This window comes from Rhineura floridana, chromosome 1, assembly GCF_030035675.1.
Source record: "Rhineura floridana isolate rRhiFlo1 chromosome 1, rRhiFlo1.hap2, whole genome shotgun sequence".
Classification (NCBI taxonomy): Eukaryota; Metazoa; Chordata; class Lepidosauria; order Squamata; family Rhineuridae; genus Rhineura; species Rhineura floridana.
In genome coordinates this window covers 206,827,746-206,846,429 of record NC_084480.1, presented here as the reverse complement: position 1 = coordinate 206,846,429, position 18,684 = coordinate 206,827,746, and the positions used below count along the sequence as shown (strand labels likewise).

At 45.4% G+C, this 18,684-nt stretch overlaps 1 protein-coding gene across 1 annotated transcript in view; it reads left to right on the top strand.

The window, feature by feature from the left end:
• Positions 1-2,519: 2,519 nt before the first annotated feature.
• Positions 2,520-18,684, top strand: part of IRF4 (interferon regulatory factor 4) — a gene marked incomplete at its 5' end in the record, with an annotated part of 29,486 nt that continues 13,321 nt past the window's right edge. The window contains 5 exons of the mRNA XM_061610821.1: positions 2,520-2,623; positions 10,346-10,598; positions 14,433-14,619; positions 15,100-15,188; positions 15,787-15,928. Coding sequence (XP_061466805.1) covers positions 2,520-2,623; positions 10,346-10,598; positions 14,433-14,619; positions 15,100-15,188; positions 15,787-15,928 — 775 coding nt within the window. The remainder of the gene's footprint in view (positions 2,624-10,345; positions 10,599-14,432; positions 14,620-15,099; positions 15,189-15,786; positions 15,929-18,684) is intronic.

Sequence of the window (18,684 nt, the reverse complement as noted above, 5' to 3'; positions counted from 1 at the left end):
GGGAGCCAAGCTTGCTCGTTTGGTCTCAGCAGAGACGGAGAGAGTGAGATAAAAGGAAAGATGTATCCTCTTCCAGGGTGGGATGAAGAAGAAAAGGAGGAATCAGGAAACTGATACTCCTAAGAGTATCAGCTTATACACCTGAAGGAAGGTCAGCACAGGTTAGGTAAGAAAGACAGCCTAGGAAGTATGGAGGTTCCCCTCTCTATCTACTCTCCCTTCCCATGCAAACCCACCAGCAAGCTGAGTTGCATCCCAACATCTCCAACATATTGTTGGACACCAACAGCCTTCTGCCTCAGCCCACACAGCTTGGCCAATGGTCAGGGATGATGGCTGTTCTAGTCCAGCAACATGGAGAGGGGAACTATCCCTGTCACACACACAGCCAGTTTATTAAAACCACCTGTGTAACGAGCCCATTGTTCCCCAGTCTGGAAAACTGGATCAAGTCGGTCATTCTCCAACCCTTTCAGAGACTCAGATGCAGGATAGGGTGGCGCTGTTCTCAGTTCCAGTTAGTAGCCAGTTCTGAATAGAGGTACACGGGAGGGGGGAGGAAACTAGGGTATGTTTAAATTAAATACGGAGGAGTTTGTCGAGGGCTCCAAGCCTTTGCTGATCACTTTCACCCTTTGATGGAAACCAAATCTATCTAGAAGAAGCTGTTTCAAAGCAAAAGAATTTGAGGCGTTCCGGGAACACTCCCCTTATTATGGGTTCGGTCCAGAGTCTTGGTCTGTTGGAATATGTGGTTCAACTCCAACTTGTGGGTTGAGGCTGCATGGGGTTAAAAAGGGTAGCTAGAGAGGAGACCTCCTGATTGCTAGGCTAATACCTATCCTTTGATCTCCTGCTGACTCTCCCTTCCTGTTAGACTGATATGCATAGGATGTTGACCACATCTCCTTCCTCCTTCCTTCTTCTTTGTCTTGAGAGGGAGAGCAGACATCTTCTCTTTGTCTCTCCCTCTCCTCCAAGCATGAGGGCAAACACTAGGCTTAGTGTTTGTATCTCCAACTTAGCTAGTTAGCTAGATGTAGAACTCTTTCCTATCAAGTATGTACTTCCAGAATGAACTAGTTATTTCTTATTTTAAAGCTTAAAGTCTGTCTGACTAATTTGCAGGGAAGGTGTAATCTTTAGCAAACATGGTCATGAATCAGTCGAAATTAAGCCCCATAGCACCCTGATCCTATGCAGAACTAGGTGCGCCTAACTCAGTTGACGTTGGGGGGGGGCACTTAAAGGGGATACCACCGTGATTTTCCCTCACGCTTTCACCTCGCGTCTGTGGGTAGGATCTGGTGGATTCGTCGGGAGGGGGACAGAAATATTCCGGATTAATCAATGAGCAAAATGTACAATGTCTTTGGCTGGGACAAGAAAAACTTTTCAACAGTAAAGTGGTGCTGGCCCCAATCCGGATCGCTGCTTTTCCTTCATGAAATAAAAGCACCCATGTTAACCACTTCTTCCTCCTCTTCTCATGAAAAATGTCACTTACACTTTGCTGCTAAAGGAGAGAAAAGGATATGACAGTGTTCTCTAGCCTTGGCACCGGTTTTCAGTGTCAGGGTTCAGTCCTGAGAGATGGAGATGGAAAGTCGATTAGTCAAGGGATGGGGGCACTAAATGTCTTCCTTTGCTACTGAGCGAACACAACATTGGGGCCGGTTCAGACATACATAGATTTCTTTACACCAGATTACTGTGCTCACTGGGGGCTGAAAGTGTGAACTGATTCCATGACCACCAATCCGTCCAAGGTTGCTGGACCACCATCCCGGACCATTGCTCAGCTATTCACCCGGACAAGCCATCATCTGACACAGCAGTTATAGTGTGATGAACCAAGCACGTGTGAACCAGCAATCGGGGATTTAGAGGGTTAGGATGGGGGGGGAGGCCCTGAAATATCCATGACAACTCTCATTTATGAAAGAGGGGAGGGCGGCAATTATATACCTCCTCCTCCTCCTCTGGGCATCCTCTGATGCTGAAACGCCCTCTAACGAGCGCCCCATTCAGCAGCCAACCCGCTGCCAACAAGAAAAGGCTCGATCGTGCTTTTTCTTTTTCTGTTTTTCTCTTTTAAACGCGTGGAGGTTTTCATAAGCAGAGAGGAGCCTTCTTCCTATTGGGAAAAGAGCCGTGGACGCGAGAACGATTCTTGTACAGTTAAATTTAGCACGTGCAGCCCTCTGGAGGGAGGGCGAGGGGTTCCCGTAGGAAACCAGGGCCAGGCTCGCTGCACTTCAGCGGCTTGCGAGGGACTGAAAAGTCTTTCGCAGTAGCTCAACGCTCATTCACTCTTATTTCTAATGAAGGCAGACCCGCGCCCCGTTCCTCCTCACCGGGCTGCTTGCCTGCCTTCCTGCCTGCTGCTGTCCCGGGCCGCTCAAGCAGCAAGGCTCCGCCCCCTCCCCTCCCCTCCCCTCCACGGGCTCTCAGCTTCGGGCATAAAAGAGAGTTCCCCTTTCCCTCTTGCTGCTCAGTTCTTACTTTTTGAAATCTGATTTCCCTCCCCCCCACCGAGTACCGCAGTTCCTTCCCCTCCATCGCTTCGAGAAAACGGTGCGGCGCTGATCCTTCCCCAAGCTCTGAAGGGGGGGGGAGAGAGGTAAGTGGCTTCGCCCTCCATCACCGTACCTGACCATCAGACACAGGGGGGGGGGTAGATGAGAGGGCAGAAACTCGTCCTTTCTTGGAGCAGGAGTGGTGAGAGATCTGTTTAAAACAAACTCTTTTTCGAGCGTCCATCACAGTTCAGGTCCGTCGCCAGGAGCCGGGAAAGACGATCGCCCTTGCTTGCCAAATGTGCCCTTTTGGGGAATCCGTTGGTGATGGGAGAGGGAATAGTTTTACGTGCGCTTACTCAGGAGCCAGTCCCGTTGAAGCCCAGTGGGGTTGACTTCAGAGTAAGACTGCGCGTCGGATCAGGCTGCAAGGCGGCTGTGTCGTTTTGGCAGAAGGGATCCGGCTCTAGAGCGATGCCCGCTCAGGTTTGGACCACGGTGGCTCTTGGAGAATGCACTTCAGGTGTACCTGTAGATCTGGCACACAGGGACGCCCAGCCAGTTAAGATGGGGTCCAGTCGCTTCGTTTCATCTCATCGGAGAGCTGCTTCCTTTCCTGCCAGCGGAACACAGGAGGGGCAGTGTGCTGCAATGGGCAGAGTCCCGGGGCTTTGACTTGCGAGAGCTGGGTTCGAATCTTTGCTCTCTCGGTGACTTTGGACAAGTCAGCTCTCTTTCACCCACACATGGCCATCTGTGGTGAGAATAAATTGGGGAGAAAGTCCTCGCATGGGAAAGTAGGATGTTTGGCTACAATCCTGTGCACGCTTATTTGTGAATAAATCCCCTTAGGGCTCCGTGGGATTTGCTTCCGATTCATAGGTTTGCGCTCTAACAGCGCAGTCCTATAGTATCTATTGAGAAGTAAGGCGCATTGCATCTAACGGGACTAGTTCTGATTTGTATAGGATTGAGCTCCTATACGAGTGCCTGAAGGGTGCGGTGTGCCAGGCGCTGTATACAAAGACGACATTTTAATTTACTATGTTCCTTTGATTTCATTGGGAAGGGGGTTAACTGGCTTGTGGATCCTATTCGACATTGTGTTCTAAAATAGAGCTTCTTTCCGCAGCCCTCGCAGCAGGTTGAATTGCTTTTCTCTAGCGGCTCCCCTTCCTTCTGCTGCGAGTCACAGTCGCAGATGTTGCATTTTATGAATGAAGTTAATTAGTATTACGGGGAAGATCGCATCGCATGGGGCGGAGCGGGGGGTACTCGGGCTGGAGCGGATCATCACGGCCAAAAGAAGCGGAGGTGTTGAATCAAGGGGCGGGGAGTTAATTCTGTGCAGAAGGCTATCCTGCCCTTGCTCGTGGGTCCTTGGCCGGGGCGGGAAAGAGAAGGAGGAGGATGTCTGAAGATGGGGCTCTCGGTCTGTTGTTTTCTTCTTTTGGTGTCTTCTGCAAAAGTAGGGCAGCGGGTGAAGTTCTTGGAAGAAAACCGCAGTTGGGATCTCCTCCGATTTCGGGTAAGGCTGAAGGCCGCCCAAGGGAGGTTGCTCGCCTGCAGGTTGCATGAGTTAAGTCCTCGGGTTAGCTGTCTTTTTCTGACTAGAATGACTATTTGGCCGGCAATCCGCGAGCCGTGGTCTTTCCGAAGGGTCGCTTCCAGACTACAGGTCTCATTGCGCATTTGTGCTGATTGATTGACAGGTTGCAACAAGCAGTTGTTACCCCACAGTTTCCAGCGCATTTGCCCGTCAATTTCCGTATCCCATCGTGTCCACTTTAACTGCGCAAACTGGATTTGCTGGTGATTGAATCCAATGCGAAAAAGCGCTCCCGCACTCACTTCAGCCAGGACATTCTGTCGGGAGAATGTTGTCCTTCCTGTAATGCTTTGTGCAAAGATCATTCTGGGAAGATGTTCTCATTCTCCTGTCCCTAAACTCGCACACACACACTTCAGGTAGAAAAAAGAAGCAGGGAAGGGTGCAATCCTAAACACACTTACTAGGGAATACCTTCCCAATACATATTCATAGAATTCCATTTCACGTCGGTAGTCCAGCGTACACTTACTTGAAGGTAAGTCTCAACGAACACAGTGGGATTTACTTCAGAATAAATAAGCACAGGATTGGGCTGCACATTAATGTACCGACCCTAAGCATGTTTACTCTAAAATGAGCCCCGCTTGACTTCAATGAGCCTTATTCCCTTGCAAGTGTATTTAGTATTGCAGTTTTAGTTACCACAGGGTTTCTCCTCTTGGTCTCTAGCAGAGCAAGATGAATTTAAAAATACTTTTAATGTAAGAAATTTGTCTCCATTATATTATTAAGATCAGTAAGCAAGTTTTTGAACTTCACAGAGCTCCTTCAGACGGGGAAGATTTCTGTGCTACCCAAAAGCTTGTTACTTTGATATCGTGCTTATATTAATTTAAAGTTACCTTCTGAATGATGCCCTTGGTCTGAAGTAAACACCTGCTACAGGTTTTGATCATGCCTGCTACGACAGTCTTTCTGGAGAGTAAAAAGAACCAAACTTTGTGGTGTCTTTGAGGGGAACAGATTTTATTGGTCATCATGAGCTTTCCTTTGCCTGAGCTACTTTCTGCCCCAGGAAATCTCCAAGGTGACAGAAGATTTTTGTTTTTGCTGGGACAGACTTTAACAGGGCTGCTGGATCCAGATGTAGATCCAGTGATTCTAGACCCACCTTTATTCTCAGACTCTGCATTCAAGACCTGTATAACTTAAACTTAAGGACTTTACTATTTACTCTCAAATCGAGCTGATGCTCCTTAGGTTATTAGCTGCAGCAGTGGCAAGTGTACTACTAGTAGTACTGTATTTAAATAGCTTTATTTTTCTCGATCGCTTCAGAGGATTAATATACCAGTGGGGGTGCTGGGCACCTGCTAGAGTACGGTGGAAACTTTGTTGGAATAGGATGGTTCACACAAAGGTAAGCTACATTGGCTAGTTCCCAAGGAGAAAATCAAAGAGGGCGGTAACTGAAGAAGTCATTGGTAGGAGATCCTAAAGACATGTAGGAATCTGCCAAGCCCTAGCCTGCCTGGAGGCAAATGGAATCACTCTAAAGGGAATAGGTTTGGAGACAGTGAGACACCTTTAAAGAGATCTTTCAGACCTGAGTTGCTTCAAGCCGAAGTCGGTTAGGTTTGCTTTTACTGGGAGTCTGGATCCAGTAATACAAAACAGAGCAGGACTGGACAATGAGTTTTGTTGCTCAAGAACTGGTGGGCTATGACAAAGACAAAGGGGGCTTCTGAACACATTCAGGATTGCCTTTTACTCCTTGAATGTTTCTGTTCCCAGAGGCAATATAAATGTGTAGCGCCAAAGCAAATACCAACCTGCCTACAAGTGAGAACAACTAGTTCAAAAAGGGATGGGACAAAAATAAGGAAAGAAGGAAGAAATCCACATCTAGATGATTCTGCTAGATGAAGGCAGGCAGCAAGTCTTTATTAAACTACCTTCTTTTAAAGCTATCCATGCCACTGGCCACTACCATTTCAGTAAGATGTGATTATGACCTTTGAATTAGAATTCATAGAGGATGGACCTAGTCATGACTATCAGCTAAATAGAGCTTCCAGGTTCAGAGGTGGTGTAACTCTGACTGGGGAGCCAACAAACAGCAGGAGAGGTTTATAGGAAGCTGCCTTATACTGAGTCAGACCATTGGTCCATCTAGCTCAATATTGTCTGCACTAGGGGTAGGACCTATAGCCTTCCAGATGTTGTTGGACTCCAACTCCCAACAGTCCCAGTCAGCATGGTCAGTGGTCAGGGGTGATGAGAGTTGCAGTCCAAAAACAACTGGAGGGCCACAGGTTCCCTGTCCCTTCTCTTCTCTTCGGGGTTTTAGATGGGGTTCTTTTCCAACTTACCTGGAGATGTCAGGAATTGAACCTGAGTCCTTCTGCATGTAAACATCTGCTCTACCACTGAACGATGACCTTTCCTCATTGCTTTCATACCTTCCTTGAATGCTTCCTGTAATCGTGTGGATAGCAACTATGGGGAACAGGATGTAATGTGAACTTTTAGTCTAATTCAGAATGGCTGTTCTCACATTCTTCTCCCCTGATGTCCCTTGACTTGTTGAGCTGTGTTTTCACCAAGTCTTCTACAAAACATATTAGAAAGGTGGACTGCGTGCTTGTCAGTTCATAGCATGAGACAACCATGAAGACTCCAACCTGCTCCACTACAGAGCATGCACAGAAGCATAACTGGAGCAGTTCAGCTATGATGCTCAGTATGCACAAAAATTGCAGGCATAGCATAGGACTTTTCACCGTTTTCATTCTCTGAGGCCAACCAGCCCAAAGTTCCCTAGGCAAATGGCATGGAATGAAGGAAGTTGGAGAGTAACCTGGACTAGAAAATGCATAGCACACAGATAAGTGATACCACTCATTTTTTCCCCCATCTAAGTACAAGATGCTTTAGAGAGGAACATAACCCCCCACCCCCACACACACACATCATACACACTCTGCTCCAGGAGCCTACAGTCGAAATTTTGACAACTGGGAAATTTCTACAACTGAGGAAGGCAAGAGAGAGAAGGAAGGAAGGAAGGGAGAGGGAAGGAAAGCAATAGTAAGAGATGAATGTGACCAATCCTGAATTGCAATCTTTCCTCCTTTCGTAATGTGTGTGGGTGCTCTGTTATGACCTATTTATTCCACTTCAGCAAATGGCTTTCTTTAATATATAGTATATTTATTTGCATGCAGATAATTTTATATGTACCTGCCAATCTATGCTATGCATCAGCCCCCACTAACAGAGCAATTTCATCCGTTTACTCAGAAGTAAGAAGTAAGTGAGGGTATGACCCTGTGCTCCCTTACCTGGGAGTAAGGAAGCATAGGATTGTGTCCTCACTTGTATTAGTCATCTCTACTACAGCCCACACATATGGACTGTGGTGTGTGCATCGTCCTTTACAGTGTTTAACTTCATGGTTCCCTAAATAGCTGTATCTTGGTGTAAATATTTATATATATATACATTCAGATTGTCTTATTAAGGGAAAAAACGCGTGTTGGAGGTTTTTCCAAGCATTTGATCACCTCCTGAAAAGGCTTTGCTTTGCTTCTTCAGGGTATTTGTTACTATATAAATTGTGCAGGGGTGCTTGTTTACTATTTATCCTTATGTGCGAAAAACCTGGGGGGGGGACCCTTCTGCTCAAGGGCAAACTCTTCATGCCTTCAATCGCACCTGAGCCTGCCTTGTCTTGTCACAGCAAATCCCCATAGCCTCCATGTATTTTAATGTAGAAGCAATTTCCATCGATTTCGATGTGAAGGGGAAGATGTGAGGCAGTAGAGAGCTTTCACAGTCCTATGCATGTTTACTTGGAAGTAAGTCCCACTAAGTAAGTCCCACTAAGTTCAGTACACAAATCTTTTTGCAGCCTTAGGCTGCAAAACTAAACACACTTCCTAGAGAGCTACTAGTAATAAGAAAACTGTGGCTGACCTCCGAGAAATCATGCGTAGGATCGCACTATAACAGACCAATCCTGTATATGTTCACTCGGAAATATGGCCAGGGGAAGCGATCAAAGGGTTGGAGCTTTATTTGGACTCAACCTGCTCTGCTTCCAAGTCAGTAAGTAGAGGATAAGGGGCCAAATGTGCATGTTTGAACATGGCGACGCGAACAGAGGCCGCGATCCTTTCTGGGCACACTACTTGGGATTGTCTTGTTGAAATACTCCCAAATAAATACACCCAGAGCCAGTGTAGTGTAGTGGTTAAGGTGTTGGACTACGACCTGGGAGACCAGGGTTAGAATCCCCACATAGCCATAAAGCTCACTGGGTGACCTTGGGCCAGTCACTGCCTCTCAGCTGTTGGAAGTGGGCAAGAGCAACTCCTGTTTTGTTTTTTTGTTTAAGCTCCAGAAGGAAGATAGAGCTAGGGTCCGCCAGATGGATAGGCTTGTTTACCTGTGATGCTCTGACTGACTTCCTTCTGTCGCTAGACTGTGACGTCTTTAGGGAAGCTTACCTGTCCCTCCTCCTCCTGCCCTTCCTATCCCTTTGTTCTCTGGCTGTCCAGGAGAGAGGAGACATCCCTTTGTCTCTGCTCTCTCCAAGCATGGGGCTAACCCCCGCACCTGGGCTTTATGCCTCAAACTTAGCTAGTTAGTTAGAACTAGGTTTGCCTTTCCTTCTACTATGTATTTCTATAAATAAAGTAGCTTTTCTTATTTGACATAGTCTCAAGTCTCAGTGATGCTGATGCAGGGTAAAGCCTGCTTTCTTAGGCAAATGCATGCACATGCTGGCACACTCGCATTTCAACATCTGCTGTTACTCTGCTGCTGTGGTGCTGCTTTTAAATGAAATTAAGCAACACAAACACACACAGCGCAACATCAGCCGCATGAAAACCCTATTCATAGGGTCGCCGTAAGTCGGAATCGACTTGAAGGCAGCACATTTACATTTAAATACACCTAAGAACCACGTGTCTGCCTTGTCTCTCACTTAATGCAATTCCCTCAGCATTGTTGCCTGGAGGCTTCGCGAGTTCTTGTACGGTACAGTTTAGCCGAGGGAGGGTCCCATCATGTCAAGCAAGCTGGATGCGCCTGCCCCAGCGAAGCCTCAGAGGAGAGTCGCCCAAGCCGAACTGGGCTTGTCCTATTTCTCAGGGTGGCTGAGAGGAAATGTGTCATGATGATGAGGGTGAAGCGGCTGCTTGGGGCTGTCGGGGTTCAGCGCGGAAAGAAAGAGGTGTGTGTAGGTGGCCCGTGTCTCCGGAGCCCATCTTCTCTCGGACGGTGTGTGCGTGCTTGAGGGCGGGAATGACGGTAACAGCAGGAGAGCGTTGGCGGGTGAATGTGAGGACTTTCCCGCGGAGCCGGGGAGAGGGCTAAGGGCAGGGCGTGGGTGGGTGGGACGAAGATGGCAAGTCTTCGGCGCGGGTTTCAATAGCGTATGTGTGTGTGTGAGAGAGAGGACGGCGACCGGGGAGAGTGGAAGGCTTGACTCTGGGCAGCTGTGTGTGAGAGAAGCTGGACTCTGTGAGTATGAGGTGTGATCAAGCCTGTGCGTGCGAGAAAACTGGCGCACACATTAGAGGAAGGAAGCTGGGAGGGATGCGTGTGGGGCGAGTGTCTGCAGGCCTGAGAGGCGGCAAGGTGTTTGGCCATGTTGGTTGCACACCAGAAAAACAATAGGCCTCCGGGGGAAACTGGCACAAAATAAAGTATGATGGGGAAGCGTGAGTTCGTGCGCGTGAGGGAGAGGCGCCTCTCTGTGCGCGCTCAGGGGAAGAGTCAGGACTGGTCAATTATTAGGGCAAAGTGTGACGAGGACGGCGGTGAGGGGGTAGTGGTGAAAAAGACTGATGTTATGGACTCCGTGAGAGAAAAGCGAAAACGAAAGATGTGGCAGAAGAAGGGGCGACTTCGTGTTGGCCTAAAACCAGGGAAAGGTCTCTGCGGTTTCGAGAAGCGGCGCTGTCTGTGGAGACCGTGGGCAGCGACTGCAGCAGCGCAGCGGACCAGCCTGTTGAAGAGAATGCCCGGTCGCCGCCTACAGTTGCAAAAGGGGGAGAAGAAGTTTGTATTTTGCCTATGAACCTGTGAAGGGGCGCCTCTTGGGTGTCAGAGAGAGGAAGCGGGAGCTCACGGAAAGGCTGTTAGAGCGGAGGAGTTTGTCTGGAACTGGCGCGCGCGTGTGTGTGTTCGATGCTTGGCACGTGACCAAGAGGGAGCTCACGGTGCCCCGTCCCTCCCTTCCTCCCTCCCTTCCTTCTTTTAGGGGAGGAGGCGAGGGCGGCTGGGCGCGTGGCAGGAACAGCGGCATCCGCAGCGCCAGCGAGGGCAGCGGCGGCGGGATGAGCTCGGTGAGCTGCGGCAACGGGAAACTCCGACAGTGGCTGATCGAACAGATTGACAGCGGCAAGTACCCGGGCCTGGTGTGGGAGAACGACGAGAAGAGCATCTTTCGCATTCCCTGGAAGCACGCGGGCAAACAAGACTACAACCGCGATGAGGACGCAGCTCTTTTCAAGGTACTGGGCAGCCCAGGCTCGGCTCCCTGGGGCAGGGGCGAGCAGGGCAGGCACACACCAAATCTCGCAAATTCGTGGGACTGCGAGCCTGCCTGGGATATCAGCCAGAGGTGAAGGGCCGTGTATATTTTCTTCCAGAAGTTTGGGTGTATGAAGCAAACTGCCTTAAGTGCATTTATTTAGAAATGGGCCGTGATATTAAGTGGGACTGTTTCCAAATTTAGGGTCAGGAGGGGTTAGGTGCAGTTACATAAACTTAAACTAAGCATACTAGTGTTTCCATTGGCCACACCTGGAGGGGCAACCGGTTGATTTGTCGATCAGTTGCAAAATCTGAAGCAATTTTTTTTAAAAATGCAATTGAGCTGCTCCCACCAGGTTTTACAGTAAAAAGGAGCTGGGTATGACTAGCATCATGTGCCCAATTATCAGAAAAGAGAGGGGGAAACGCACTGGCACCAGCACAACAGTAAGTGTGTCTCTATCCTTAGCCTCTAGACTTAAGGATCTTATTGCCTCCCACTTTAGTTGCTCAGTTAGCTTCAAAACAGAGGGTAGAGGCACACATACTGTTCTGCTGGCTCCAGTGCATCTCCACCTCTCCTTTCTGAAAATGGGGACACACCATACTAGCCAGACCTTGCCCTTTTTTACTGTAAGACCTGGTGGGATCAGCTGTGGAGTGCATTTTTAAAAGATTCAGCTTCAAACAGATTTTGCAACTGATCAGCCAATCCTGTTGTCCCTCCAGGTGTGGCCAACGGAAATGCATTGCTGTGGGCAACTAGTGTGCTCACAGCCAGAGTTTTGTCTTCCTCATGTAAGACCAAACATTCTGTCTGCTTTACCACACTAGTGAATGGGATGCACCATTTTGATTTTGTCTTGGGTGGACATATGCCTTAGGTCTAGTGGTGCAATTAGGTAATTTTAGATGATGTGTTCTACAGGGTGGGGTGGGGGTTGCTCTTTAGATGGGAATGTGTCTTACATCACTTACTTCAACATGTGGTCAGTCAGTCCTACTGTCTTTGTGGGCCCTTGGCTCATTCTTCTGAGTGGGACCCTTGTAGTCTGCCCTAAGTCCTTCCCTTTCAGCACCACTGAGATCAGGAGCCAGTCCAGAACTCATATTTGCCTATATGTATACATCTATTTAGACTTTTCTTCTTCCTTCTAGAAGCAATATTTACTGGTAGGTTCTTGTACCTGATAATTAGTTTATCATTAAGCAACTGCATATATCAGAGGCTGCTTCACACATGCACTTTCATTGCTTGAAGTCTGCATGTACGAATAGGACATCATGGATAGATAATAAATATCATCTTACATCACCACAAATGCAATGGTTTTCAGTGGAAATCAGACATTCAGCAGCCAGTCAACAGTAAGAAAACCAAGTAATCCCATGCATGTGTGAGCAAGGCCAATGAAATACAGCACTTCCATTTTGTAAGAAAAATTCAGACTCATACCAGTTTTAAACAAGTGGACTTGATCCAGCAATCTGTGCCTGGAGACAAGATTCCGTGTGTGGATTACCCTTCTTTTGGATCTGATCTTGTGCATAATAAAGGGTGTTGTGATGGAGGAAGAAAACCTGCATCCAGTTGTGCACATGAAGGTTTTCCACAAAGCACTAGTGTAGCATTGACACTGGAAGGGCTGATGTCACTGATCACCTTGTTGCGTGTCTGTGATCACTGCATTGACATTTACAACTCTAGCTTCAGTCACCTGTTAGGCAGTGATAGGCAGCAGGAAGCCTGCTTTTGATGAGAGTGTTTAAAGGTTTGGACTAATATTTGAAAAACAGGGCTGGATTACAAATGCATGTTCATGATATAGTACTGTCATTTGAAATGCAACACCTTTAAATAGAGAGAGATTGCACATCAAGGGATGTATATGCATGAGAGCAAATTTAATGTAAACAGTTATGTTTTATCTTCACAAAAATCTGCAAGGTAGATTGGTCTGGAAGACAGGGTTGAACCAGGGCACCAGTGAACTTCATGGGTAATCTGGGATTTGAATTCAGGCCTCCTTGGTCCAACTCCAGCCTCTGCTCCCCAACAGAAGGGCAGACATTTTCCCTATCAAAAGGAGCAGATCTATGATTTGTTAAAGAAATTATGTTTGGCATTTTCTAATCTGTAGACCAGTAGTGTAGTGGCAAATTCAGAAGTGCAGGGTTCCTTCATCCTGTCAGTCAAAGCCATGCCCCCTCCCCGCTTTTTTTTGCTGCTGAGTTGAGAATGAGATCCTTGTTAATGCTTTCTCCCATAACAACAGACATTCCTAGGAGCCAATAAGCATTAAAGGGAATACTGAGAATAGTCTTCTCTGTGGCAGACGTACCTCCTTTCAATCTGACTGGCTCCAGTCAACAGGAAAGGACAAGGAAGCATATCAGAAGACTCTTCCTTTCATACTGATTGGCTCACAGGGTGCTGGAGACTAAGGGAACCTGCTGGGACCCTGCTCCCAAAAAAGTAAAGGGTCTAAGACCCCCTGAGACCCTGGATGATTACATCTCTGCTGTAGACTGAAGAACCCAAGAGGTAGCTTGGAGCAACCACGAGACTTCTCTCCCTCCCATTAAACATGAATTGCTGGATACTGGGCTGAAGAGGATTTTTTATTATATGGTACATCTTTTACTACTTTAAGAGAGAAATTAAATGATCACCTAAATTACTGAAGAAAGTATCTTTCTTACCCAACTGGTATCCTAGATGTTGCATCTGCTGCTTTCCTGTCACACTTGAAAGATTTTTTCCATGTTCCATAATTTCCTTTTCCTCCTTTGATTAACTGCCCCAAGGCGAGCAATGATGCTCATAGTTGCACTAACTTACATCCCATAGGGATCAATGGAACTTGTGTATAATTTTGAACAGGATTACAGCCTTTGTCATTAACTTCAGCAAGCACCATAACTGTTTAGTAAGAATTTCTTTGCAAAACTCCTTTTGTTGATTGTTATTGAACAGTATTACCTGGAGCAAAACTGTTCCATTTCTGCTAGAATTAATGTAGCTAATTTCTTTTAATAGTAACTAATTTTTTAAAGCAACCACTTACACTACTGGTGGAATCCATATGGTACATCTTTTCCCCTCACTCATTCAGCCATGTTAAACATCAGTGTGGCTTTCTCAACCTTGTGTACTGAATTCACATTGTGACATGTATTTTTTAACAAGCTGTCTCTTGACTTGAATTTTCCGCCCCACATTTTACTACTTGCAAATTCTAGTGTTTAGACTGGACTTGGTAGGGATTTAGATGCTATTTCCATGCCAGTATGTGAACAATGAGTTCTTATAGAGCAAGAATGAGAAACAGTTGGGTCTCCAGCTGCTGTTGGACTCCAGTTCCCATAATCCTTGACTGTTGACTGTGCTGACTGGGTCTGATGGGAGTTGGAATACAACAGCATCTGGAGGTCCACAGGTTTCTCATTCCAGTTTCAGTGGCTTTATATCCCTATTCCCATTGCCTACTCTCTACAAGTAGGTCTTTATTTGAACCCTATAGTATACAGGAGGAGAAGAATCTGGGGCTACATTCACCATCATAGCTGCATTACCATTTTAAAAAACAGGAAAGATCCCAGATGGTTAGCTCCACCCACCCACCCACCCACCCAGGCTGAATTATGACTAGGGAAGTGAAAATCCTATTGTGGCAGGAGAAAAGCTAATGATAATTCCAGCAAAGAACTTCTATTAGTGAATACACATATTATGCAATTTATATTGCTGCTTACAGATATGTATTAAAAATCTTTTTTAAAAAGTTGTTAACCACCATCAATATTTTTAGGCTTGGGCTCTATTTAAAGGAAAGTTCAGAGAAGGCATTGATAAGCCAGACCCTCCCACTTGGAAGACAAGGCTGCGATGTGCTTTGAACAAGAGCAATGACTTTGAAGAACTGGTTGAAAGAAGCCAGCTGGATATATCAGACCCTTATAAAGTGTACAGAATAGTTCCAGAAGGTGCAAAAAAAGGTAGGGTGCCTTTCATTATACAGAACAATCCCATGTATTAGATGGGGCAGGGGAACGGGAGCGGGAGAAGTATATGCAGCATTACAACTGTTTCAGTGAATTAAATCTGGTGGAATAAAAAATTAATAAACTTTTAAGTAGGGTTACAATGATATTGAAAACACGTAGTGAAATCAAGGGTCAAATAACTGAGGCAGTTCTACTTAATTTTGTAAGAAAATGAATGATGTGATTAAGACAATTTGCATGTATGTTGTCTTTTACTCTGATTACATATGGTTTTCAAATGACAGAATACTAGATTTATCCACTCTCTGTAAAGCATGCAAATAAACTTCATGTCTGTGAAGTAGTTTGAAGCATGTTATTACAAGTAGAAATTAGCAATGAAGGATGTCATATTTAAATGCAAGCTACTTTTCTTGCAAGATTCTCCATGGTATATATGTGTAAATCTCTCTATTTTCATCTATATATCAGGAGCAAAACAGCTTAGCATGGAAGATCCACAAATGATTATGAATAATCCTTACACCATGAATTCATCATACCCTCCACTACAGTCTCAGGTACGTAATATACATTTATCTTAGTTCTGAATGACAAACAATGAAACTGTATAGATGCCATTGTTGTTTCATTTCTTGATCTAAGACTGAAAAAGAAGTAGCGAAGAACGTCAAACACAATTTAAGGAATGTTCTCAGAAGAATTTGTAGGTGCTGCTGTGATCTTATTACATTTCATTTCTGTTTTGTCGTTTTGGTCCCAGTACTAATCTTCACAAATTTCAAATACTTGCATCCTCCTGTAATTGCAGGTTCATTAAAAGAAAAAATAACACTGGATTTGTGCAAATGCATCAGTTGCATATGTATATCATCTTCTGAGAGGACCTTTGGCATTGTATTGTCACTATTTTTAGGAGAGAGCCTATGGCTCAGTGGTAAAATGCATGTTTTGTGTGCATAAGGTTCCATGTTCAGTCCCTGGCATCGCTACTTAAAGAATCTTTGGGAGCAGGGCTAGGAGGCACCCCTGCAAAAGACCCTGGAGATAATTTTCTCTTTGGACATTCTGAGGATGACATAGAGTGAGAAAAGGAAAGTTGAAGAGGATTTCGCACCAACTAAAATAATTATGTAATGCTTTGATAAATGTATACAGGTGCCAAGTTACATGATGTCTCATGACCGTAACTGGAGAGACTATATAGAAGAGCAGTCACACCCTGATATCTCCTACCAGTGTGCAAGTGTTCCTTTTGCAGCTCGTAATCATCATTGGCAAAGTACAGTGTGTCAGAATGGTAAGAATATCCCAGTGTTTTTATGCAGTGCCAGATCTGATTGTTGTTTAAACAGCAAAAGAAGTTGCAGTTCCAGATCTGGTCCTCTGTGTTCATGTAGTTGTGAGCATGGTGCTCCTGAGTACATGGATTTCCTCATTCACTTCATTGGGGGACACAGCTCTGCATATGCATCCCTTTGTGTGTGTGAAAATTCCCTCTTCATAGATGTGAATGGGGAACCCAGGGCAAGTGGGAAAACCCTATGCATTCATCAAACCTCCCACTGTTGCAAGGAACTATAATAGTATAAACAAGAATAGGTGCATGAAGCGGTCAAAGGTAAGCACTTTAAAATCCCATATAAGGGAAAGATAAATACTTGCATAACTCACTCCCACTGAAATCAACTAGACTTACAGAAATGGTTAACTTTGGGTTATGTTCTCAGGCTCTATTTTGCTTCACTAAATATAGTAAGCACTTAGAACAAGAAAATGGTAATCTCTCATTAGAAGTTTGGAGTGTTTTTACTATGTACATTCAGAATAATAGATGAGGTAAAGTAAGGAAAGAAAATGAGCCAAATTTTGATGGTAGGTATAATGAAAGCTTTTCAATGTTGACAGAATTGTTCTGTTATTCTTCAGAGTGGGGTCACCGGCATGGTGCCCACAGGCACACGTGTGCTGCCAAGCCCTCCCTGGTGCCTATAGCATTCCCTCCTCACCCTGCTTCATTGGACTTGGATGTGAAAGAAGCCAGCTTCCATAACCCTTTCCTCCCCAGTTAGGACCCACAAAATCACCCCTCCCCTAAAGCAATTAGACATAAAAGCTTTCAATTGTCTCCAGCAGAAGGCTTTCCCCAAACCTAATTGTTATGTATGTGTGTGTGTGATCAGAGATTGTAGCATGGGAGACTGGGTTAACCAGTTCCTCAACAGCTTCACTGTCCAGGAAGATCACCACCCCCTAAAAAAAAAAGTCTTGAAAAAGTCTAAAACACTTTTTTTCAAACCTAATTGCTGAGGAGGAGAGAATGAATGTGTGGATGTGGGGCATGTGCGCCTGTATGGTTGCAGGATGTGCATGTGTGGTTGTGATGTGGTGCCCATGATAGTTACTCAGGTTTCCATGGGCGCTGGAAACTTCATAAACATGGAAGGTTTGCAATGAAGCCTGTAAAAAAAAATTATTGCTTTGTTCGTTTTTTGCTTCCACCCTATACATGTTTGTTTATGAGTAGATCCAACTGATTTAAACACAATACAAAGATACATTATAAAGAAACAATTATTTAAAGCGAGATCCACCCAAAATTAATGATTCCAGTGGAAGAGTTAAGCAGTCAGATTTTAGGTATCTCTCTCAATCCTATTGCATGGACACCACAAATCTACTTGATACAGGAAATATTATTTCTATTCTGCAGACTAGAAATGGATACCCAGATCCTAACAGCTACATCTTGGCCTTGTCCAACAAGAGCGTTCTATTGGTAAAAATGTGAAGGGTAAAGACAGATTAAACATGTGAAGATAAGTTGCAGTGGGTTCTCAATCAGCAGTTGGAATTTGGCATCACAATTAGGCAGACAGACGTATGTACCAACAAACTGAACATAGATTCAGGCTTCTGTCTTGTACTTCCCATTAATGCTTTATGTAGGCTGCCCACCTTATTTTTATTTAAATGGAACATGTGCAATTGTTTGCTTAAATGTTATTTCTTCTATTTATTTTAAAATGTAAACATTTCAAAAACAATTTGCAAATAGGGGAAATCAAAGCAGGGGTGTTTTTTATTATGTAAGAATTAAGGCAGGCACAGAATCAGTTTTGCACACAGACATCCTTCCCTTCTCTTGCTATCTGTTCTTCCTTCCCAAAGGGAAAAAATAACCCTCACCTAGAGGCAATGGGCATAGATCGCAGGCAGAGGAGGGCTCCAGTGATGACAGGAGGGGTCTGATTATTCTCTTCTGTGGCAGGAAATGATGTTGTGAGCATCTTTTACTACCAGGGATGATGCTTAAGGTCTAGCCCTCATCATCAGTGCTTCATTTCCAGTCAGAGGAGAGGCTTGATGGGGTTTCCCCAATGTGAAACTTCAATCCTTTGAGAGATGAAGAGGGGGTGGTAAGTGGAGGTCACCAAGTATTGTGTCCTTTAAGCATTAAAGTCAAATACTCAAAGAAACCCCTTGAGGGTTTCCAAGCTTTGCAACATCACAAAACCAGCTGATGCCATACAAAGCCAGCTTTTGCTGTAAACTTGCACAACTGTTTTTTGTTTGTTTGTTTGCAGAGCTTGGCCTAAGAGGAAAACATATATTTAGATGGAACCTAGTGATAGTGTTGCATGCTGGCCCTGCTGCTGTATAAATGTTACATCTGCCTTCACTCTAAGGCTGCATGCCTGTGTAGTGCAGTGGTTAGAGGGTTGAACTAGGACTGGGGTGACCCAGGTTCAAATCCCCATTCCACCATGAAGTTCACTGAGGGACCTTGGACTAGTCGCTGTTTCTCAGGCCAGCCTGCCCCATAGGGTTGTTGTGGGAATATGTGCCACCTTGCGCTCCTTGGAGGAACTTGGGAATAAACATGTATGGGATCACTTTATTAGACTGAAATACTAAACATGTTTACTAGAAAGGAAGACCCTGAACTCAGTGCCACTGCTATGCCTCTTCTGGAGTCTGGCAATGGTTACAAGCATCAGCGAAGTACCACTTAGTGTAAAAAAGTACAGGAGTACCAAGAGAACCATCTCTGCA